Genomic DNA, 25728 nt, shown 5'->3' on the forward strand with positions numbered 1-25728 from the left:
CTCAAGTCAAGTCGGCCTTAGTGTTTGTTTACATGGGCCAGCTGTTGCATCATGGCGGCCACACACGTCACCTTCCGCTGGCTGGACATATTAGAGAAGGAGTTCGACAAGGCCTTCGTCGACCTCGACATCCTAGTAGGTAAGAGTCACGCCTGTGCTCCTGGACGCCCACCTGGCCTACCCACCTGCCGGGGACGTGCTGCTGACGTGACAGTCGGCGGTGACGTGGTGCTCCCCTGACGACTGCCGAGGGTGTGTGGAGGGGGAAAGGGTAAAAAACGCGCTAAAACAGAAAGAGAACAGTGAATGGTAAATGTGTGCCTGTGCAGAAGGACAAGGATCTGGATCTTCATCACCCTTGTGCTGCCTGCCTCACTCTGTGGCCGTGAGCCATGGACCCTGGAGAGTGACTTGGAGAGGCGGATTGATGCCTTTGGTAAAAAGTGTCAATGCAGAATCATGGGTTATTGCTGGAATGACCTTGTGTCAGACCGGCGACTACTCCGTGAGACTCATTCGACACATATTACCTGCATAGTCCGTCAATGCCAACTCCAGCTATACGGGCACGTGGCCCGTTACCCTGAAGCTGATCCTGCGGTAAATATGGAGAGTCACTATGCGCCTCCAATAATGCCCACAGAGTTTGCAGCATGAGCAAGTCGATAGATCTGCCAGGAGGTACTCAGGATGGGAATGAGGGGGGAGCTGCGTGAAGACTTGCCTGAAGGAGTCCTGGGTTTGGTGTTGTAGGGTGGGAGAGGCAACATGCCCCCTGGTTTAACCCCCTGTTGATTGATTAATTAATTAACTACACCCTGCCATAATTATCCTTACCTTCTATAATAATTCCCTTAACCAGGATTTCTTATACGTATTGCTTGAGACTTACTGGCAGATAAAATTAAATAATATTGATAATATTGAATTTTGTGGTCTCTGAAGGTTATTCTGGAGAGGCACATTTTCCTCCAGTGTTACCACACCAAAAATTGATTGAAATAACACCTCCATTTTGCTTGAATTTCTTTGGTACCTGTTTTGTTAAACAGAGTACTGTACCTTCACACCTCCATGCTTACCTTCCATATATAATGAGAGGCTTGATGCTTTCTTCAGGTGATGTTGACTTCTTTGTGCTGGAGGAGCAGGACTTCAGGTCACAGGCGAGATCTAGACTGGAGGCTCTCTCGTCCTGCTTCGCCCAGCTCACACACAAGGCACAGACCATCTTCCAGGCCAATGCCAAGCTGGAGGTGAGCCGAGGGGGGTGATGAGTGTGTGACGGCTCCATAAGTTGTTGATGTATTTGAGTTTGTACTGATTTTAACCTTCAACAGTGATGCTCTAGTTGTGTACTGAGTGTATGATTGAGGTTTTAAAAATTAAAAGGATGTCAGAACATTGACTTAGATAAGGTTATGTTAGGTTAGCTTGCTTTAAGTCAGGTAAGTTAAGGTGTGACAAGCTTATGTATTGATAGGTTAGGTTGCATGAGATTAGGTTAGGTAAAGTAAGGCAGAGTAAGGTGAGCTAGAATTAGAACATCACTCCTCTACACACACACACTAGCACACTTTTCCAGTAGAATGAGTTAGTAGTGTACTTGAGACATGAGTGTGTGGAGGGACCAGCATCAAAAGAGGTTAAAACACAAACTCATCTACACACAGTACACACACTAACACACTCCTCTGCCAGGCTGAGTTGGTGCACCTGAGACATGAGTGCGCAGAGGGGCGAGCGTTCCGGCAGGTGTGCGAGGCGGAGAACAAGGAGCTGTTGATGAAGCTGCACTCCACTCAGCTGAAGCTCCACTCGGCTGGCGGCTCCCCTCACGTCCAGGACTCAGAGAAGATCAGGGAGAGGCTGGTGAGTGAGCACTCGATAGGGTGGACTTGACTGTGTTACCTTGATTTTTCTTTTTTCTGCGGCCTCATTCTTTTTGCCATACACTAATGAGGGTTTGGGAGTGGCATAGTTTTTAGTTTGATGCATATTTGTCAGTGGCCTTTCTCATATTATTCTGTTTATTTTACATTTTCATCACTTGTTTCTCATTTGTTTGTTCATCTGACTGCCTTGCTTTTTTATTATTGTTTTACAGGAGCCCAGTACCTCTTGCCCTATGCTAATGAGGGTTCAGGATTGTCTCAGTCTTTAGTTTGATGCATACTTGTCAAGGGCCTTCCATATGTTGTCTTTATCCTACATTTTCATCGCTCGTTTCTCTCTTTTTTGACTGCCTGCCCTCGTGACTTTACTCTGGCCTAGGCTGAGTTGTTGAGTGGCTTGAAGTTGGACGTAATGGCTTATGCTGAACAAAATTTTACGATAGTACAATTGCATAAAGTCAAATTTGATGTATGTTGAATTGATGTAAAGCGGGGTATTAGATTTATTATTATCATTATTATTATTTCTGATGATTGTTTCTTATACTTGTTGTGCTGCTCTTGACAGGAAAGTTTTGTAAGTATAGTGTGTGTGGGTTTAGTGCCAGAAAAATCAACTAACTACCTGATGTGAATAATGGAGTCATGGTTATTATAAGTATTTGTCCCTGGTTCACCTCCTCCTCCTCCTCCTCCTCCTTCATTCCTTTTCTCCACCCCAAACTGTTAAATCCTCCTTATTCTCCTTTCTCCTCAACTTCTCCTCACCAGCTTGTTTTACCTTACCTCACCTTACTTTACCTTTCCTTACTTTACCTTAACTAATGCAGCCTAACCATAATCTAACCTCACCTACACCTAACCTAATATACCATAATATAACATAATCGAACCTCACCTAACCCAACCTAATATATCATAGCATAACATAATCCAACCTCGCCTTATCTAACCTAACCTAACCAAGCCTCACCCTCCATCCTGAAGGAGAAAGACTTGGAGGAGCAGCGTTCAGAGAGCCTGAAGGTCCACGTTGGTGCTCACGAGGCGGCCCTGCTGAGGCGCGAGAACAACTCCCTGCGCTGCTTCATCCTGGGCCTGCAAGGAGAACTCTATGGGGCAAAGCTGGCGGCCAAGTACCTTGACAAAGAGCTGGCCGGCAGGTGAGCTTGTGGAAGGTTAAGAGAGGTTAGGTTAGGTTAAGGTTAGCATGTGGAAGGTTAGGTTTGGTTAAGGTTAGCATGTGGAAGGTTAGGTTAGGATAAGGTTAGCATGTGGAAGGTTAGGTTAGGTTAAGGTTAGCATGTGGAAGGTTAGGTTAGGTTAAGGTTAGCATGTGGAAGGTTAGGTTAGGTTAAGGTTAGCATGTGGAAGGTTGGAGGTTAAGGTTAGCATGTGGAAGGTTAGGTTAGGTTAAGGTTAGCATGTGGAAGGTTAGGTTAGGTTAAGGTTAGCATGTGGAAGGTTAGGTTAGGTTAAGGTTAGCATGTGGAAGGTTAGGTTAGGTTAAGGTTAGCATGTGGAAGGTTAGGTTAGGTTAAGGTTAGCATGTGGAAGGTTAGGTTAGGTTAAGGTTAGCATGTGGAAGGTTAGGTTAGGTTAAGGTTAGAATGTGGAAAGTTAGGTTAGGTTACTGAAGGGTTAGTATGTGGAAGGTTAAGTAAGGTTAGGTTAGGTTAGGGAAGAGTTAGTATGGGGGCAGACAGGCAGAACTACAGATAGACAGAGATGCAGAAAGAAAAAGGGACGGACAGAGAGAAGTACAGGTAGGCAGACGGACAGAAATGCAGAAAGATAGACACATACTGGCAGACAGATAGGAACAGTGTATAGCTAACTGATATTATTGAAACTAACATCAAGTGAATGAATGAATAGCCTAGAAAAAGTGGAAGAATGTATAGCATAGTCATCCCTCACTTACTTTCCCTTCTTTTTATGTTTTCTTTTTTCCCTTGAGCTTCTGCAACAATAAAAAACTGCCCCCATGCCTTACTGTCCCCTTGATTTCAGAATACAACAAACCCAGCTCACTTTCTTTTATTATGTTTTCTTTCCTCTCTTAAGCTTCTGTAACAATAAAATAACTACCCCCATGCCTTACCCTCCCTTCCCCTTCAGAATACAACAGACCCAGCTCACTTTCTTTCTTTTATTTTGTTTTCTTTCCTCTCTTAAGCTTCTGTAACAATAAAAAAAACTACCCCCATGCCTTACCCTCCCTTCCTATTCAGAATACAACAGATCCAGCTTCTTGGGAGGGACTTGCGAGGGGACGAACACACCAAACTATGGCAGCAACTTGAGGCGGAGATCCACCTTCATCGCCACAAGACAGTCGTGCGCGCCTGCCGGAACCGCTTCTCCCACGGACAGCAGGTGATAGCTTAAGGGGAACTACCAGGAGCTATCCACTATCTACTTTTCCTTCTTCTTCTTTTTCTTTTTCTTCATCTTCTTTCTTTGTATACTGGGAAAATAGAGTGCTTGATTCAGTATTCTTTTTTCTTTTCTTCTTTTTTCCTTTCCTTCTTTACTTCTCGTTTAGTGTCCTTATTTTCCCTTGTTTTCCCTTCCTTGCTTATTCTTTATTCTTTTTTTATTGTTTTAACATCATCTCTTTTCTTCATCTTTTTCTTCTCATTCTTCTTCCTTTTCTTCTTCTTATTATTATTTAACATCCCTTCCTTGCTTTTTTTCTAATATCCCATTTTTCTTCTTCATTTTTTTTTTTTCTCATTCTTCTTCTTGTTTGGCCATGAGTCTCTCCTACTCTTGGTGATCATATACTCTCTCCTCCCTGGTGTTCATTCTTCTCGTGTCTTCCTCCTCACACCGTCTCCAGGTCTTCCCTTATTCACACTCACACCCTCACTCCTTCCTTCCTAGCATTACTCTTTCCCTCACTCATTCATACTCTTCCTCACTCCTTCCTTCCTAGCATTACTCTTTCCCTCACTCATTCATACTCTTCCTCACTCCTTCCTTCCTAGCATTACTCTTTCCCTCACTCATTCATACTCTTCCTCACTCCTCCCTTCCTAGCATTACTCTTTCCCTCACTCATTCATACTCTTCCTCACTCCTTCCTTCCTAGCATTACTCTTTCCCTCACTCATTCATACTCTTCCTCACTCTTTCCTTCCTCGTGTTACTCTTTCTCTCATTCATCCATCCTCTTCCTCACTCTTTCCTATACTTATACTCACTCATTCTCTCCTTCAGTATTCCAGCTGGTCTCCTCCCTTCTAATAATAATAATAATAATAATAATAATAATAGCGGCCTTTTGTGTTTTGTCTTTACCGTTAGCTACTTCCTCTATTGTAAAAAAAAAAAGAATAGATAAATAGATAAATGATGAACCATAAATGAAAAAGGATAAGAGGAAAAAGATAATATAAACAAATGAATACTAATGATAATCTTCCACCCAGCAGGCGCCAGGCAGTGTGACCGGGGAAGGTGTCGGCGGTGGCAGTGGTGGTGGTGTGGCAGCTGTGGCGAATGGGGTGTGCATGGCCCAGCCCAGCAAGCAGCAGCAGCAGCAGGGCAGGATCGTCAACCTGCACAAGGCATCCAACGAAGGACTCGGCATATCCATCACGGTGAGAGGACGGAGAGGAGCCGTGGCGGGATGTTTAGTCTTTTTTGTTTTCTATATTTTCTTATTATTTTCTTTCTTTTTTTCCCTGGTTTCTTTTTTACCCCATTTTCCTATTTTTTCTGATTTCCCATTTCATTTTATTTTTTCCATTTTTTTTCTTTTTTAATTTTTTTTTTTCCTGGTTTCTTTTTTACCCCATTTTCCTTTTTTTTATTTCCCATTTTATTTTATTTTTTCCATTTTTTTTCTTTTTGGTGGGCTGTTTGGTCTTCTTTGTTTTCATTTCTTTTTCTTATTATTTTCTTCTTTTTTCCTGGTTTCTTTTTTACTCCATTTTCCTTTTTTTTATTTTCCATTTTATTTTATTTTTTCCATTTTTTTTCATTTTTTTTTTTCTTTTTTTTCCTGGTTTCTTTTTTACTCCATTTTCCTGTTTTTTTTTATTTCCCATTTTATTTTATTTTTTCCATTTTTTTTCTTTTTGGTGGGCTGTTTGGTCTTTTGTTTTCATTTTTTTCTTATTATTTTCTTTTTTTCCTGGTTTCTTTTTTACCCCTTTTTCCTATTTTTTCTGATTTTCCATTTTTTTCTTTTTGGTGGGCTGTTTGGTCTTCTTTGTTTTCATTTCTTCTTACTTTTTTTTTCCTGGTTTCTTTTCTACCCCATTTTCCTATTTTTTTCTGATCTCCCATTTTATTTATTTTTTTCAATTTTTCTTTTTATTCCTTTTTTTCTTTTACCTTGTTTTCATTTCTTCTTTCCCTGTTTTCTTCTTTTTTTTTTTTTCCTGGATGGAGATTATATGCGAGCGGACTTTGATGTGTTATTACTTATTTATCTATTTATTTATTTATTTATTTATTTATTTATTTTTATTATTATCCGACTCCTATACTGTAAAAACATAAATAAAAAATAAGTTTGCATGTATATAAGAAGGCTAAAGGAGGAGGTTTATATATATGAGCTAAAAATTTGACTGACTTTTCTTCTTCTTCTTCTTCTTTTTTTTACTCCTAGTTGCCTCCTTTACATGTATATAAGAAATTTGACTGACTTTTGTTCTTTCTTTTTTTCATTTTACTCCTAGTTGCCTCCTTTACATGTATATAAGAAGTTTACAGATATAGAAGTAAACTTATATATACAGTCCCATCATCATCTTATACTAACTAACTAACTGAGTACCTAACCTAACCTACCTGAACTGCCTCCTTTATATACATACAAAAAAGGGTTTACAGATACAGAAGTAAGTTTTCATATACAGCCTTGTCTATTCTTTTCCTTTTCCTTTTTCCCACCATTTAACCCAGATGTTGCGGCACCAGGACATGACGAACCAATAATCTCCTTTTTCCTGTTTTTCTTTTTTTCTTCCTATTCCTTTTATTTTCTTCATTTTCCCTTTGATTTCCTCTTTTCCATTTTGTGCTTTCTCTTATTATCTTTTCCCTTCCATTTCCCTATGTGTCTTTTCTACCTTCTCTTGTTTTCATCATCATACATACATACTTAACCTCACCAAACCTAAGCTAACATGACCCTCAACCTCTGACCCCTTGAACTTTTCCTCTATGCAGGGTGGCCGAGAGCACGGTGTTCCTGTCCTCATCTCCGTCATCCACCCAGACACACCCGCCAGCCGCTGCGGACGCCTCTTTGTGGGTGACGCCATCCTCGCCGTCAATGATATGCCCCTGAAGGAGGTACAGAGAAGGGTAGACAGAAGGGAGGGACTTGTAAGAGAGAGGAAGGGACTTGTGTGAGAGAGAAGAGGTACAGAGGAGGGCTGGATGAAGGGACTTGTGTGAGAGAGAGAGAGAGAGAGAGAGAGAGAGAAAGAGAAAGAGAAAGAGAGAAAGAGAATGAGTGAAGGGGAGAGTGAATAAGCCTTGTCAACCTATCACTAGGCTCATAAACTACCCATGGAAACACTACTAACACGACCTCTACCAAAGCCTTATCAAACTACCACCAGGCTCATAAACTACCCATGGAAACACTACATAGATTTACATAGATTTACATAGAAAATCAGACCACACAGACCCCATGGTCCAGACTTGGTGGTCTGTCCTTAAACCTAAGTGATTTTACATTAATCAGAAGACTCCAAAACGTTGCATTTCTACTCTAGTTGATATTAAGTTGAAGGAAGTGACGGTCGAGCTTATTTTTGAAGGAGTCAATCGTGTTACACTGGACCACTGATGATGGGAGCTTATTCCATTCTCGCACTTTTAGCGTTGGTGAAGAAAAATTTGGTGCAGTCTGAATTTACTTGTCTACATCTGAGTTTTACGCCATTGTTCCTCGTGCGCAAAGTGTCATCGATCATAAACAATGTTGATCTATCTACATTCGTGAAACCATTAAGTATTTTAAAACATTCGATCAGTTTTCCTCGGAGGCGACGTTTCTCAAGAGAACATGTTAAGGGTGAAAGCCTTTCTTCGTAGGATTTGTTGCGCAAGTAAGGGATAATTTGCGTTGCCCGACGCTGAACACCTTCTAATTTAGCAATATCCTTTGCATGGTGGGGAGACAAAAACTGTACCGCATATTCCAATTGGGGTCTGACTAAACTGTTGTAGAGGAGTATTACATCTTTATTCTTAAATAAAAGTTTCTTTTAATGAAGCCCAACATTCTGTTCGCTTTATTTGCTGCATCGATGCATTGCTGTGAGAATTTGAGGTTTGACGCGATTTTGACCCCAAGTCCTTGACGCATTGAACGCTTTTGAGTTTAACGCCGCGCATTTCGTAATCAAACTTTTTCCTCGTTCCAACTTGAAGGACCTGGCACTTGTCTACGTTAAAGGGCATCTCCCATCTATCCGACCAAGCTGAAATTTTGTGCAAATCCTCTTGGAGGCTTTGCCTGTCTTCGTCAGTGAGAACCGAGTTACCAATCTTTGTGTCGTCTGCAAATTTACTAATGCGGTTATTGAGTCCAACATCCACGTCGTTGATGTAAATAATGAAGAGCACTGGGCCAAGAACCGAGCCCTGAGGGACGCCACTAGTGACAGGCGCCCACTCTGAGTTAAATCCGTCAATCACTACTCTTTGTTGTCTGTTGCTCAACCAATTCGCGATCCATTGGTTTACCTGACCGTCAATACCTATTTGTTTTAATTTGTAAAGTAATTTATGATGCGGGACTTTATCAAACGCTTTCTGGAAATCAAGATAGACTACGTCCAGTGATTTGGTTACGTCATAAACAGTGAAGAGGTCGTTATAAAGGTTAATAGATTTGATAGGCAGGATCTTTTATTTCGGAAGCCATGTTGTGAGTCCCCAATTAATGAGTGGCTTTCAAGGTAACTCACAATTTTGTCTCTAATTATGCCCTCAAGTAGCTTACCTACAACCGAAGTTAGACTAATGGGCCTGTAATTACCTGGTACTGTTTGTCTCCTTTCTTAAAAATCGGTGTCACGTTAGCCTTTTTCCAATCTGAAGGGACAATGCCTTGTCGCAAGGACATATTGAATACGGTTGTGAGGGAGGAGAGTATTTCGCTCTTTGTTTCTTTCAGCAGAGTTGGATATACTTTATCAGGTCCAGGACTTTTATTTGTTTTAAGTGATTTGAGGGCTTTAAGGACTTCATCGGGTTTTATTTCAAAGTTAGACAATGCATGCTCGGGATTTACATTAGTACTGGTGTTGGTGGTGGTGGTGGGAGGACTGTTATTATTAAACACCGAGGAAAAGTAATTATTTAATAGGTTTGCAACGTGTTGGCTGTCAGTCACTAGTGCACCGTCGCTGTTTATTAAAGGTCCAATTCCACTTCTGATCGCCTTTCTGTTGTTTATGTAACTGAAGAAGGATTTTGGATTATTTTTACAGTTGGCTGCAATATTTACTTCATATCTACGCTTTGCCTGATGCACTAATCTTTTTACTCGTCGCCTTGCATCATTGTAAAGTCTAATGTTTTCGGGCGTGCTTTGGTCTTTCTTTAACCTGTAAGACAATTTTCTCTCCTTGACTGAGTGTTTAATTTCGCTATTAAACCAAGGTGGACTTTATTAGTGTTAATTCGCTTCTACTTTAAGGGGACAAATGTGTCCTGCTGAGTGAGTAAGTGATTTTAAAGTTTAGCCAGGCGTCCTCTGCATTGCCGTCATCTGATAGTTGCATATCTATTAGTTTTCGTCGGATTTCTGAAGGTGGCTCTTTTGAAATTGGGCACCTTAACTTTATTTTCAGTCACCGATGTTTGAGCTCTAATGTCAACGCGCACTAGTTTATGATCGCAGGAACCGAGGTGTTCTCCTACCGTGACATTACTGACTAGGTTATCTTGGGTCGCTATAACAAGGTCAAGTATGTTATTTTGTCGAGTTGGTTCAGAAACCATTTGGCTTAGATAATTTTCCTCTAGAAATTGATCATTCTATGGGACTCACCTTCTGTACCCGACAGTGTCAGTCGATATGGGGAGGTTAAAGTCTCCTAGTATCAGTGAGTCGCTGTTATTAAGTGACTGCCTTAAGACGCTGTACATTTCAAGATCGCCATCAAGTGATTGCCCCGGAGGCCTGTAAGTGACAGATATATTTAAATTGACTTTTGCAATGTTTACTCGCACGCACAAGTGTTCAACGTTACTGTTTCTTGGTGTTTTGTCAGTAGGTTGCAAGTAGCTTTTTGACAAAAGGGCGACACCACCCCTCTACGGTTTACACGATCATTGTTGAAGAATCTGTAGCCATCTATGTTGTATTCGGAACTTAAATCAATATTAGTGGTGTCGATAAATGTTTCGGTTATAGCAATTACGTCAAAGTTTTCTGTCAGAGCAAGACATCGCAGTTCATCAAATTTGTTTCTTAGGCTACGCGCACAACCTCTATTAAAGCTTTGTCAAACTACCACCAGGCTCATAAAACTACCCATGGAAACACTACTAACACAACCCCTACCAAAGCCTTACCAAATGTGTGTGAGAATATTGACTTTTGTGTCCGCAGGCAAGTCATGCCGAGGCTGTGCAGGTGTTGTCCGAGCAGGAGGGAATCGTCAAGCTGGAGGTGATGTATGTGCCGCCCGAGGATGATGATGACGAGACCTCCTTGGCCGATGACCCCTATGGCTTCAAGTAGGTCTAGCCCCTTTACTTATCTGCTTACTGTTTATCACTTATCCAGCCATTATCCATCTTACTGTTTATGGCTTCAAGTATGTCTAGCTGTTTCCCTTATTGATTCATTGACTTACTGTTTGTGCTCTATGGGAAAAGGTAAGCAGACAGCCCCTATAGCTTGAAATATCCCTGTTTTTTTCTTCTTTTCCCTGTTACCTAATGATCCCCTTGTGTGTTATTGTTTATGTTGTATAGGAAAAGCCACACAGACAGTCCCTACAGCTTGAAATATCCCTGTTTTTTTCTTCTTTTCCTTGTTACCTAATGATCCCCTTGTGTGTTATTGTTTATGTTGTATAGTAAAAGCCACACAGACAGTCCTTACAGCTTGAAATATCCCTGTTTTTTTCTTCTTTTCCTTGTTACTTAATGATCCCCTTGTGTGTTATTGTTGATGTTGTATAGGAAAAGCCACACAGACAGCCTCTATAGCTTGAAATATCCCTGTTTTTTTTTTTCTTCTTTTCCTTGTTACCTAATGATCCCCTTGTATGTGACTGTTTATGTTGTATAGGAAAAGCCACACAGACAGCCCCTACAGCTTGAAATATCCCTGTTTTTTTTCTTCTTTTCCTTGTTACTTAATGATTCCCTTGTGTGTTATTGTTTATGTTGTATAGTAAAAGCCACACAGACAGCCTCTACAGCTTGAAATATCCCTGTTTTTTATTCTTTTCCTTGTTACCTAATGATCCCCTTGTGTGTTACTGTTTATGTTGTATAGTAAAAGCCACACAGACAGCCTCTACAGCTTGAAATATCCCTGTTTTTTATTCTTTTCCTTGTTACCTAATGATCCCCTTGTGTGTTACTGTTTATGTTGTATAGTAAAAGCCACACAGACAGCCTCTATAGCTTGAAATATCCCTGTTTTTTTCTTCTTTTACTTGTTACCTAATGATCCCCTTGTGTGTTAGTGTTTATGTTGTATAGGAAAAGCCACACAGACAGCCCCTACAGCTTGAAATATTCCTGTTTTTCTTCTTTTCCTTGTTACCTAATGATTCCTTATGTTTGTGACTGATGATGTTGTATAGAAAAAGCCACACAGACAGCCCCTACAGCTTGAAATATCCCTGTTTTTTCTTCTTTTCCTTGTTACTTAATGATCCCCTTGTATGTGACTGTTGATGTTGTGTAGGAAAAGCCACACAGACAGCTTCTATAGCTTGAAATATCCCTGTTTTTTCTTCTTTTTCTTGTTACCTAATGATTCCCTATGCTTGTTACTGTTTATGTTGTATAGGAAAAGCCACACAGACAGCCTCTATAGCATGAAATATCCCTGTTTTTTCCTTCTTTTACCTAATCACCAGTTAAGTCTAGCTCTTCCTCTTATTTATCTATCTCAACGTCTCTCTTGTATGGGAAATGGCACACAAACAGCCCCCAGAGCTTGAAATATTCCTGCTTTATCAATATTTTCTCAAGCAAACCGTTCTTTTTAATTGTATTTTTACCTAATGATCCTTATGGCTTCAAGTAAGTTTAGCCATTCACTCATTTATTTAATTTATTTTTCATTTATTTACCTCTTTATCTTACAGGAAAAGGCACACACACAGCCCCTATAGGAGTAGCTCTCTCTCTCTCTCTGTCACACATGTCCCTTCATCAAGCCCTTCTCTGTACCTCCTCTCTCTCTCTCCCTCTTTCTCACACAAGTTCCTCCCTCCTCTCCCCTTCTCTGTCTCTCTCACACATGTCCCTTCATCAAGCCCTTCTCTGTACCTCCTCTCTCTCCCTCTTTCTCACACAAGTTCCTCCCTCCTCTCCCCTTCTCTCTCTCTCACACATGTCCCTTCATCAAGCCCTTCTCTGTTCCTCCTCTCTCTCCCTCTTTCACACACAAGTTCCTCCCTCCTCTCCCCTTCCCTCTTACAAGTCCCTCCCCTCTGTCCACCCTCCTTCGTACCTCCTTCACGGGCATATCATTGACGGCGAGGATGGCGTCACCCACAAAGAGGCGTCTTGTTCTTAAATCATTCATGTACATAATCATCTCTCTACCTCCACCTTTACCTGTCCACCAGTCCCCTCGTTAGGCCCCAGCTCACCTTTCCGGCTCTCCCCAGGTACAAGATCTTTGACGAGGACGTGGTCAGCCTCACAAGCAGCCAGCTCATGCCCAACGGCCGCCTCTCCAGGGCCTCCGTCGAGAGCATCCGCGGCTCCACCGATAACATGCTGCTGGACTCACCAAGGTCAGTGCGCTTATTGTGTCGTCTATACACCGACCTAACCTGATGATGATGATGATGACTAAACCACCTTGATTTGACCTATATGTCTTTTCTTAAGCAAAACATTTATTAGATTAGCGGAAAAAAAAGGAAAAAAGAGGAAATGAAAAGGAAAAGGAAGAAAATGAGGAACAGGTATAGAAAAAGAAAGAGGAAAAAGAGAAAGAAAAGAGGAAATGGAAAGGAAAAATAGGAAAAAGAGAGAGGAAAGAGAGAAAGAAAAGAGGAAAAGAAAAAAGAAATGGAGAAAGAGATTGACGGCAAGCCCATATCCTCCCATTGCACAAACAAACTAACAAACACACCCTCCCCAGGCGACAGACAGACCTGGCGGGCGGCGGGATCGGGATGCTGGACGAGGTGGAAGAGGAAGCGCATGGGGCCCACAGCACCAACGGGGTCGCCACCTCCACTAACGGCATGGAGGACCTGATGGCCAGCGGCGGGACAATGGACGACGCAGCCTCGCACGAGAGTCTGAACGGAGCCGCGGCGCACCTGGTGTTCCATAGTGACGGCACAGGTGAGGGAGGAGGGGGGCGAGAGGTGGGAGGTGGGAAACAGACTCCAAAAATATATTAATAAATTCTCACTAAGACAATCACAAAGGCAGCTCAACACTAGATCTTAACCAGTCACAAAAACAATGGCACAGGTGAGGGGGGAAGGAGGAGGAGGGGCGAGAGGTGGGAGGTGGGAAACAGACTCCAAAAATATGTTAATAAATTCTCACTAAGACAATCACAAAGGCAGCTCAACACTAGATCTTTACCAGTCACGGAAACAAGCTAGAGTTATTCATATATGCCCAAAAAACTGACCACATCCAATATATATATAAAAAATTAAAAAAACAGACTAACGCTAATTTTTCACTATGATAATCACAAACAAATTCAACACTAGACATTTAATACCATGATAATCACAAACAAATCCAACACCAGACATTTAATACCATGATAATCACATACAAATTCAACACCAGACATTTAATACCATGATAATCACAAACAAATCCAACACTAGACATTTAATACCATGATAATCACAAACAAATCCAACACCAGACATTTAATACCATGATAATCACATACAAATTCAACACTAGACATTTAATACCATGATAATCACAAACAAATCCAACACCAGACATTTTACACCATGATAATCACAAACAAATCCAACACCAGACATTTTACACCTTGATAATCACAAACAAATCCAACACCAGACATTTTACACCATGATAATCACAAACAAATCCAACACCAGACATTTAATACCATGATAATCACAAACAAATTCAACGCTAGACATTTAATACCATGATAATCACAAACAAATCCAACACCAGACATTTTACACCATGATAATCACAAACAAATCCAACACCAGACATTTAACACCTTGATAATCACAAACAAATCCAACACCAGACATTTAACACCTTGATAATCACAAACAAATCCAACACCAGACATTTAATACCTTGATAATCACAAACAAATCCAACACCAGACATTTAATACCATGATAATCACAAACAAATCCAACACCAGACATTTTACACCTTGATAATCACAAACAAATTCAACACTAGACATTTAATACCATGATAATCACAAACAAATCCAACACCAGACATTTTACACCTTGATAATCACAAACAAATTCAACACTAGACCTCAAATTAGCTAAGAGAATAAGCTGAACTTCCCCTCTGTCTTGTTCTTCTTCCTTTTCACTCTAACTTATTAACGTTTCACTAAGATGGCCCAAAACAAAGCCAGCACCAGACCTTACCCAGCCACAAAAACAAGCTGGATATCCTCACTTATATCCCACATCTGACCACACCCAACATCCACATCTCATTTCAACATTCTCTCACCTGAAACTGACCTCTCTTCTGGCCTCTTCTTCTATTTCCTATCGTTGGAGCAGCGTCTAGTGGTCCTTTTTGTTGCTGTTCTTGTGTCTTGGCCTTGAGCTGCCTCCCTTGGGTGAAAAAAAAAGGGCGGGGTTGAAGAGGAAGGGGGTGAAGGAAGAATCAATGCGGGCTCTAGTTCCACCTTCCTATGACTTAAACTCTCGATCATTTTTCCTTTTGGGGAGCTGACAACATCCACATGACATTCCAGCCAGTGAGGAGGAGGGCGGATGTACTCAGGTGGAACAAGACATCACCACCTCCACCATCAACACTGCCGCCGCTGCCGCTGCTGGGTCTACCGAGGTTCTTACAAGGGATGCCGAGGAGAGAGAGGCAGTGGAGGAGGAGACAGCGGGGGTGAAGGACCAGCTGATCCTCAAACCACAGGACCTGGCGGATATTAGCTTCAAGGACACGCAGGACTCCATCACGGAATCCTCACTCAGGCATGCATCTTCTTTTTCTTCTTCTTCTTCTTCTTCTTTTTTCCTCTTCTTTTTCATCTTTTTCTTCTTTTTCATCCTTTTCTTCTTTTTTTCTTCTTTTTTTCTTCTTCTTCTTCATCTTTTTCTTCTTCTTCTTTTCTTCTTCTTCTTCTTCTTCATTTATAGTCCATCTTCTCCCATTCTTGTGGTCGAACTTGCAATGATCCTCCTCCATTTTCTCAATAGAGGAAGGATTACTTCCTCTATTGCTAACACTACCAAGTCTCGTGTCACTGTTCCTCTCCATGTTCTCCTTGGCCTTCCAGCTGGTCTCCTTCCACATACCTACATTTCCTCCACCATCCTCAGCACTCCACCCTCTGTGTATGCAACCTATCAATGTTTCTGTCCCACTTTTCTGGTTTTGTTTATAAGTCAAATTGTTTTAAGTGTGTCCTTTACTAATAATGACTACTACTATATACAACCTAGACTAACGAACACTTCTCTGCCTCCCCACAGCTCCCCCTCAATGGAAGAAAATGAAGAGGTGCTCCCTGAAGGCTGCATCTCCCCACTCGAAGAGATTGAACAGAAACTTAACCTTAATTTCTCCATGTAAGAGAGAGTTTGATTCCTTGTATGGAGTGGAGCTTTTTCTCTTGTCTTCTTGTTATTCTTTTCTTCCTCCTATTCCCTTAGTATAGCAAAGCAAAAGACGTGGGTAAAGGAAGCTAAATCCATATTCTTAACCTGGTAGCAGCGACGGGCCAAACTTGTGGCTTTACCGTGTAGCAGCGACGGGCCAAATTTGTGCCATGATATAAACCCCAAAAATAGATGATGCATAATCTGATCAGAAATGCGTTGATATATATTTTGAAGTGGTTTGTGTGAGTGATGACTTCTTCTCATTTTTCTCGCTTAGAGGGACCATTAGGAAACATGATCCCCGCTGCTACTGGGTTAAACGTATCAGGCTCCCAGTATGACCATTTCCCAAGGCCACAGAGAAGATTAGCCGAGTTTTCATTGGTGATTTTCCCGTTCAAGTCGTATAAGCCGTGTATAGCAATCACTGGGATCACGAAACACCCCATGAAAACCCAAGCAACTTCTATGAGAGGCTTTTTAAAGAGGTGAATTGAGGTGCCGATATGTTTAAGAATACGGGACTATATCTTTGTAGCCAGGAAGTTTATATGATCTTGAGAACCAGTCTGTGTTCTTCGCCGATAAGGATTCTTCACACGTAGCATTTAATAGAGTCTGATCCTATGTGGCGTGTGGTCGTAGGTAGTCAAATCTATATCTTTTATCCGGGGACGTTTTGTATGAGGGGAAAAACATGATCAAAAGTAACACGATTCTTAGCCAGTAGCATTTAATAGCACTACTTTATATATACTTCTTTTTTTTTTTATTGCCTCCCTTCTACTTCCTCACATGTCCTTGCTAATCCCTTTTATTTACTCTTTTGTTAATTTTATACTCAATTTTAGTTTGTTTGATACGATTCATAACCATTAGTGACCAGGAGGGACGTTTTGTATGAGGGGAAAAACATGATCAAAAGTAACACGATTTTTAGACAGCGGCATTCAATAGCACTGTACAGATTCTTAGTTTTTTTAGATTATCTCCCTTATACTTCCTCTCATGTCCTTGCTAATCCCTTTTCTTCACTCTTTTGTTAATTTTATACTCAATTTTAGTTTGTTTGTTTGCTATCCTTAACCAGTAGTATCCCATAGCAATTTCCGTCGCTTATATACCTTGGTTTTATAGTTTACCTTCCTTATACTTCCTCTCATGTCCTTGCTAATCCCTTCTCCTTACTCTCTTCAATTTTGTAAGTCTTAGTTTTAGTTTGTTTGACGTGATTCTTAACCAGTAGCGTTCCATAGCAGTTTCCTTCACTTATATGCTTTGGTTTTATAGTTTATCTCCCATATACTTCCTCTCTTGTCCTTGCTAATCTCTTCTCCTCACTCTCCTTAATTTTGTAAGTCCTAATTTTAGTCTGTTTGACGTGATTCTTAACCAGTAGCATCCCATAGCAGTTTCCTTCACTTATATGCTTTGGTTTTATAGTTGACCTCCCTTATACTTCCTCTCTCTCTAATGTTTTGTTAATTTTATGAATTTTAATTTTAGTGTGACAGTTTCCAATTCTCTTCTCTCATGTCCTAAGCTAATCCTCTCTCTTTGATCCTTTTGTTAATATTACGACTAATTTTAGTTCGTTTCTATTACTCTTTTGTTCCTCGTTTTTTTAATTTCCGTTACTTTCTGTTTTTAGCAAAGCAACGAAAGCAGAGGAGGCATCCGATGAGCCTCACAGCAGGACGCCAGTGTTTAACGGGAGCTACTGATGGTTCCCTATGTTGTCCCCTACACAGGCATCACCAACACACACTTAACACACCATTCCTTCATTTGGTGCTGGATACTGTGGATAGGAGACAACATAGCACTCTGTAAGTCTGGTTCTGGTGTGTGTAGTTAGACAAAAGGAGAGAATACAGGAGCTATCGACAATTTCCTATGTTCTTCCTTACACAAACAGCAAAACACTTATTCCTTCAGTGCTGGATAGGAGGCAATGCAACACTCTATAAGTCTGGTTCTGATGTGTGTAGTTAGACGAAAGGAGAGAATACAGGAGCTATTGACAATTTACTATGTTCTTCCTTACACAAACAGCAAAACACACTTAACACACTTATTCCTTCAGTGCTGGATAGGAGGCGATGCAACACTCTATAAGTCTGGTTCTGATGTGTGTAGTTAGACGAAAGGAGAGAATACAGGAGCTATTGACAATTTCCTATGTTCTTCCTTACACAAACAGCAAAACACACTTAACACACTTATTCCTTCAGTACTGGATAGGAGGCGACGCAACACTATAAGTCTGGTTCTGGGGTGTGTAGTTAGATGAAAGGAGAGAATACAGGAGCTATTGACAATTTCCTATGTTCTTCCTTACACAAACAGCAATACATACTTAACACACTTATTCCTTCAGTGCTGGATAAGAGGCGATATAACACTCTGTAAGTCTGGTTCTGGTGTGTGTAGTTAGATGGAAGGAGAGTTTATGGAAGCTATTGAGAATTTCCTATGTTCTTACCCACTCAAACATCAACGCACACTTAACACACCATTCCTTCCTTCAGTCCTGATTAAGACGCAACACAGTACTCTATAAGTCTGGTGTGTGTTGTTTGACGAAGCTATATACTCTGGAAGAAGTTGATGATCTCCCAAGTTCTTCCTCATACAGACACCAGCAACACTTACTTATCACACCATTCCTTTCTTCTGTGCTGATTAGGAGGCAACATAACACTACAGAGTTGGATAAGAGGATCAATAGACGCCGTAACCAGAATATGGAGAATCGAATATCAAAATCACAGTAAAAACTTAAATGGGTCCACTTTTTATACTTTCCCAGGAGTGTGACGAGAGAGAGAGAGAGAGAGAGAGAGAGAGAGACGAGTTATTTTCCACACAATCTTTTTTGCTGATGTGTGTGCGTGTGTGTGTGTGTGTGTGTGTGTGTCTGTGTGTTCATTGGTCTTGGTTAGTCGAGGAGGATGCATTAATGGGGCAAACTGTATGATGTCCTTTTTTTTTCCTCTTTTTTCCTCTTTCTCCTCAACTTTTTTTTTCTTTTTCCTCATTTTCCTTTTTTTCTCATCTTCCTCTTTTTTCTCCTCTTTTTCCTTTTTTTTCTCCTCTTTTCCCTCTTTTCTCTCCTCTTGTTCCTCTTTTTTTTCCTCTTTTTCCTCTTTTTTCTCCTTTTCCCTCTTCGTTCCTCTTCTCTGTCCTCTTTTTTTCTCTTCTTATTCATCTGGTTTTCATTTTTCACTTCCATTTCCTCTTCTCTCTTTTTCCTCTTATTATTTCTCTTCTTCCACTCGTTATCTTCTTTTCCCTCCAATTTCCTCTTTCCTCTTCTTTTTCCTTTCATTTCCTTCTTTTTCCCTTCCAATTTCCTCTTTCCTCTTCTTTTTCCTCATATATTTTCTCTTCTTCCTCTAGTTTTTTCTTTTCCCTTCAATTTCTGCTTTCCTCTTCTTTTTCCTCATTTTCTTTTTCCCTTCTAATTTCCTCTTCCCTCTTTTCTTTTTCCTCTTATTTTCTTCTTTTTCCTCTAATTTCCTCTTTCCTCTTCTTTTTCCTTTCATTTTCTTCTTTTCTCTGTTCATTTCCACTTTTCTGCTTTTATTTTTTTTCCCTTCCATTTCTTCTTTTTTCCTCTTTTTCAGCTAATTCCTTTTTTTTCCTTTCATTTCCTCTCTTCTCTTATTCCACCTTTCTCTTCTTTTCCTCCTTTCACTTTTACTTCCTCTTGTTATCTTCTCTTCTTTATTTCATCTTTTTTTCTCTTCTTTTCCTCATATTTTCTTTTTTCCCTTCCACATCATCGGCAGAAATGGGCAAACTTTAATATATTCTCTTCCTCTTCCTTTTCTTTCCTTCCTTTTCCTTTTCTTTCCTTCCTTTTCCTTATTTCCTTTCCTCTTCTTTATGTTCTCGAGATGCTGGGTGGAGGGAGGGAGGCTGGGATAGTTACCTCTGTTATTGTTATTTTCTGTAATTATCGTAAGCAGCTATTTATCACGTAGTCGGGAATCCACGGTGCTGGCAGTGTGGTGAAGTTGCAGGGTCTCATTTGGTTCTTTCTTAGTGGTGGGGTGGGTGGTGGTGGTGGTGGTGATGGTGGTGGTGGTTGTGGGCTGTATTACAATTCGAGGAGGATGCATTGATGTGGCAAGCTGTATGATATCCTTCCTTTTTTTCCTCTTTTTTCTCAACTTTTTCCTCTTTTTTTTCCCTTATTATTCCTTTTTTCACTTCCCTTTCCTCTTATATTTTCTCTTCTTCCTCTTGTTTTCTTCTTTTCCCTTCAGTTTCCTCTTTCCTCTTCTTTTTCCTTCATGTTCTTTTTCCTCTCCATTTCCTCTTTTGTCTTTCCTTTTATTATCTTCTCCTTTATTTCCTCTTTTTTTCTTTTCCTCATAATTTCTTCTTTTTTCCCTTCCACATCATCGGCAGAAATGGGCAAACTTTAATGTCTCCTTCGGGTCCCTACAAAGGTCGGTTTAGGAGCCTTATTATGAGTCCAATCCCAGAAGTTTCGGGTCCCTACAGAGTTATTCATCCCGAACTCTCTAGGGACCCGGAACTTCTTGGATTGGACATGTAGGTTGGTATTAAAAGACACTTACGCTTCTCACATCAGCTATTTCTAAAGGTCAAAGAGGGGGTCAGTCAGGTTCTAATGAGTGTTTCTTCAGGTTCATGGTACAGAAGAAGACTCACACTATCACCAGGGTCATAAAACTACCCCTGGAAATGCCCACAACTCCTACGAAAGCCATGTCAAATATGTGTTCTTCGGCGGCAATGTGTCTTGTAATACGACCCGTAGTGTGGCCCCTAAACCACTGTTGCCAGATTGTTATCCTCAGAGCATCATATTTACCGACTTTTGACACTTAACTAGTCCTAAAACACATCAGGAATTAAAGATTGTAACCATAACTATAAAAAAAAAATCTCGTTATTGGAATGCAGGAGACAGTTTTTAGGTCGGAAATTGTCAAGTATAAGAAGCTGAGTATGAAAATCTGGCACCTTTGCCCTAAACCAACCTTTGTAGGGACCCGAAACTTCTCGGATTCGACTTGTAATACAGCCCTTTGTCTCTCATTTCTCACATACAGTTTCGCCATTACTGAGAACCGATTTACACAGAATATTTTTACCCATACATGCGTGAAAGTCTGTGGTCATTGGTTGTGGTTAGTAGAGGAGGATGCTTTGAGGAGGCAAGCTGTATTACGTCCCTCCTTCATTTTCCCCTTTTTCTTTATCCTCTCTCATCACAACGAAGGTAGAGAGGTGACGTTGCCAGACTCTGTACTCTTACTTAGAACTCATTCGCACTTATTATGACAGAAGTACTCAATGCTTATACTCTCTTGCTCTTTATTCTCTCCAGACCCTCAGAATCCTTGAGTTGAGATGACAGTCAGGAGTTTCAGTCAGGCTTTTCACTGTCTGGGTCTGCTTTCCTTATAATCACAAAGTTATATATAGCTAACCTCCCTGTGTACCTTCTAGTATATATTTAATGTGTTACTTGGTCAATGCCTCAAGAAACTTATTTAGCGAGTGAGCACTAGACATAAGGGAGCGGATTATGGTCCTTTTTGTACCTTCTAATGTGTATGTACGCTGCTTCTTCTTACCTTGAATTGGTGCATTATTTGGCCAACGCCTCAAAAACTTATTTAGCGAGTGAGCGCTAGACATAAGGGAACAGATTATGGTCCTTTTTGTACCTTCTAATGTGTATGTACGCTGCTTCTTCTTACCTTGAATTGATGCATTATTTGGCCAACGCCTCAAAAACTTATATTTAACGAGTGATGGCAAGTCATAAGGGAATGGATTATAGCCCTATTTATACCTTCTAATATCTATGTACGCTGCTTCTTACCTTGAATTGATGCATTATATGGTCAACCCCTCAAGAAACTTATTTAACGAGTGATGGCAAGTCATAAGGGAATGGATTATAGCCCTTTTTGTACCCTCTAATATGTATGTACGCTGCTTCTTACCTTAAATTGATGCATTATTTGTCCAATGCCTCAAGAAACTTATTTAACGAGTGATGGCAAGTCATAAGGGAATGGATTATAGCCCTTTTTGTACCCTCTAATATGTATGTATGCTGCTTCTTCTTATCTTAAATTGATGCATTATATGGTCAACCCTTCAAGAAACTTATTTAATGAGTGATGGCAAGTCATAAGGGAACGGATTATAGCCCTTTTTGTACCCTCTAATATGTATGTATGCTGCTTCTTCTTATCTTAAATTGATGCATTATATGGTCAACCCCTCAAGAAACTTATTTAACGAGTGATGGCAAGTCATAAGGGAACGGATTATAGTTAACCTCCTTTTGTACCTTCTAATTTATATGTACGCCACTTCCTCCCACCTTAGATCAATGCATTACTTGGTGAACGCCTCGAAAAACTTATATTTGACGAGTGGCTGCTTGATGTAAGGGTTCAGAGCATCACTTTTCAACTCCTAGGGGGTGGAGTACGCTGTGATATTATTGTCGGTGTGCCAGGAAGGGTAAACCAAGCCTGTATTTAATCCTGGGAAGTGCCAATGTTTCTGGCGCTTATGTTTACTGCGCTATGGTGTCAAGGAAGGTAACTGAGGATGCATTTGCTCTGAAGAGGTATTGAGGTTTCTGGCCTTCATAATTATACTGTGTTTGTGGTGCCAAGGAAGGTAACCAAGGCTTCATTTACTCCAAGGAAATGTTGAGGTTTCTGGCGTTTATGGTGCCAGGGAAGGTAACCAAGGATGCATTTGTTCAGAGAAAGTGTTGAGGTTTCTGGCGTTTACTTTTACTTTATTTATGATTGACGTTTATCTATAAGTGTTGCCAGGGAAGGTAAACTGTGGCATCATTTATTCTGGGGAAGTGTCGAGTTTTCCACATTTATATTCCGGGAAAGTGTCAAGGATTCTGGTGTTTATTTTTACTTCGTTCACGATTGACGTTTATGTATTTCAATGCTGCCGGAGAAGGTAAACTGTGGCATCATTTATTCTGGGGAAGTGTCGAGGTTTCCACATTTATATTCCGGGAAAGTGTCAAGGATTCTGGTGTTTATTTTTACTTCGTTTATGATTGACGTTTATGTATTTCAGTGCTGCCGGAGAAGGTAAACTGTGGCGTCATTTATTCTGGGGAAGTGTCGAGATATCCACAACTAGATTAATTTTAAGGAAGTGTCAAGGTTTCCGCGCTTATATTCCATGAAAGCGTCGTGGTTTCTGGTGTTATTTTTACTTCGTTTATGATTGATGTTTATGTGTTTCAGTGCTGCCAGGGAAGGGAAACCATGGCTACATCAATTTTGGGAAAGTGTTGAAGATTTCCGCATTTATATTCTGCGTTTAGGTTGATGTTCATGTGTTTCAGTGCTGCCAGGGAAGGGAAACCATGGCTGCATCAATTTTGGGAAAGTGTTGAAGATTTCCGCATTTATATTCTGCATTTAGGTTGACGTCTATGTGTTTCAGTGCTGCTAGGGAAGGTAAACTGTGGCTGCATTTATTTCAAAGTTTCAAGGTTTCTGCGTTTATATTCTGCATTTAGGTGATGTTCATATGTTTCAGTGCTACTAGGGAAGGTAAACTGTGGCTGCATTTATTTTGGAGCAGTGTCAAGGTTTCTGCGTTTATATTTACTGCGTTTAAAGGTGTACAGTTCAAGGTGTGTGTAAATCAGTAAGGTGTGATTGCCAACTCTCTCTCACTTCGCTACTCTGGAAAACTGGGTCGACGTGCGAATCTTAGTTGTCGAAATACTGATAACCGTTGCCTTTTTTTATATCTTATGCTTATCTCCTTGTCTCTTATCCTTATGCAGTCTTTTGTTGCTTTTTTGTATATTATTTTTGCCCTTGAGCTGCCTCCTTGCATTCCTTCCCTTGTGACCATTCTCATATATTCATTTCTATGCCTCTAATAGGTCTATATGAGTGTTCTAACAGCTGTGAGTACTAATAGGAGTGCCTGGCTAGCTATCCATTTCTTGTGACAGTTCTTGTATATTCCTTCCTCTGCCTCCGATGGGTTCGTATGAGTGTTCTAACAGCTGTGAGTACTTATAGGAGTGCCTGTCTTGTGATCTAATGCTATTTTGAGAGGGTTATAAGAGCAGTTGCATTGTCTCATTCCTGTCCCTCTTCCTTACCTCCTTTCCCTTACTCAGTTCTTGTACATTCCTTCCTCTTCCTCTGATGGGTTTGTATGAGTGTTCTAACAGCCGTGAGTACTGATAGGAGTGCCTGTCTTGTGATCTATTTCTGGTTTTGGGGGGGCATAAGAGTAGGGTCCATTCTCTCATTCTTGCCTCCTATCCCTTGTGACAGTTCTCGTACATTCCTTCCTCTGCCTCTGATGGGTTTGTATGAGTGTTCTAACAGCTGTGAGTACTTATAGGAGTGCCTGTCATGTGATCCATTTCTGGTTTTGGGGGGGCATAAGAGTAGGGTCCATTCCCTCTTCCTTACCTCCTATCCCTTGTGACAGTTCCCATACACTCCTTCCTCTGCCTCTGATGGGTTTGTATGAGTGTTCCAACAGCTGTGAGTACTGATAGGAGTGCCTGACTAGCTATCTGTTTACTTTGATGCCCAACTGATGAATATTACTTAGTTTTTATATAATGGATTAGCTTTCCGGTGTATATTTTTTCCAAACTTGTTCTTCATTTATAGTCCATTTTCTCATATTCTTGTGGTCAGGCTTGCAATGATCCTCCTCCACCTTGCTTGATCCAGTGCTAATCCTTCCTCCATTTCTAACACTTCCAAGTCTCCCTTCCCAACATGAGGTCTAATTAGTGTCCCTGTCTTATGAACTTACTCTGATGCACAACCCTTGGAATTTACGTTTTTTGAGGGATCCTCCTCCACCTTGCTTGATCCAGTGCTAACCCTTCCTCTATTTCTAACATCCTTCTAACTCCCTTCCCAACATGAGGTCTAATTAGTGTCCCTGTCTTATATACTTTGGTGCACAACCCTTGGAATTTACATTTTTTGAGGGCATAAGAGTAGTGTGTCAATTGTCTCATTTTTGAACTCCTTCCTTTCCTTCCTTCCTTCGTTTCCCTTGTGACGGTTCCTTCCTATTCACTCCAATGCGTCTGATAAGTTTGTATGAGTGTTCTGACATTTATGAGTACTAATTGCTGCCTGTCTAACTATCTATTACTGCTTTTAGGGGGCATATGAGTATACTGTCCATTGCCTCATCCTTGAACTCCTTCCTTCCTTTCCCTTGTGACAGTTCCTTCCTATTCACTCCAATGCCTCTGATAAGTTTGTATGAGTGTTCTGACATTTATGAGTACTAATGCTGCCTGTCTAACTATCTATTACTGTTTTTAGGGGGCATATGAGTATACTGTCCATTGCCTTGTCCTCCCTCCTTCCTTCCTTCCCTTGTGACAGTTCTTATACATTGATTTCTGTGCCTCTGATAAGTTAGTAAAGTGCTCTAACAGCCTCCTTCTCACTATATACTACTACATGGTTTTAATTCAAAGGTTTATTAGCACAGTATTATTATTTATGTCCAAGCTTCCGCCTGCGTTACGTTACAAATTATTCTTATTCTTGTTGTTGTTGTTGGTAAAAAGTGAAGATGTTAGTCGATACATACACATTATATATTATGGATCTTAAAAGCCAAAGAAAAGATGATTGCATTATAAATATTTTGACCTGTTTTGGTGTTTGCTTTAATACCCTGTTGACCTTATTTCTTCCCTTGGACAGGATAAGCAGCCACAGAGGACACAGACAGACAGACAGACACACAGCCGCCTCACT

The 25728-nt window shown here is 40.6% G+C and overlaps 1 protein-coding gene across 7 annotated transcripts; it reads left to right on the forward strand.

Moving 5' to 3' along the window:
* LOC126993505 (Golgi-associated PDZ and coiled-coil motif-containing protein-like) lies at nt 1-25624 on the forward strand. 7 transcript variants are annotated; one of them, XR_007747864.1, is made up of 14 exons: nt 1-139; nt 1120-1256; nt 1702-1872; nt 2883-3058; nt 4130-4274; nt 5333-5503; nt 7086-7211; nt 10495-10622; nt 12743-12871; nt 13225-13433; nt 15055-15292; nt 15794-15889; nt 17574-23285; nt 23387-25624. XR_007747864.1 is itself a non-coding variant. In XM_050852644.1 (13 exons), the coding sequence occupies exons 1-13, from the start codon at nt 52-54 to the stop codon at nt 17644-17646; spliced, it is 1887 nt and encodes a 628-aa protein (XP_050708601.1). In that variant the 5' UTR covers nt 1-51; the 3' UTR covers nt 17647-25624. The 7 variants fall into 7 exon arrangements, 2 of the variants coding, with proteins under 2 accessions (XP_050708601.1, XP_050708625.1); XR_007747866.1 differs by having other exon boundaries at nt 17574-22947; nt 23085-25624; XR_007747870.1 differs by having other exon boundaries at nt 17574-22909; nt 23047-25624.
* The last annotated feature ends 104 nt before the right edge of the window (nt 25625-25728 follow it).

The sequence above is a fragment of the Eriocheir sinensis genome, chromosome 7, assembly GCF_024679095.1.
Source record: "Eriocheir sinensis breed Jianghai 21 chromosome 7, ASM2467909v1, whole genome shotgun sequence".
NCBI lineage: Eukaryota > Metazoa > Arthropoda > Malacostraca > Decapoda > Varunidae > Eriocheir > Eriocheir sinensis.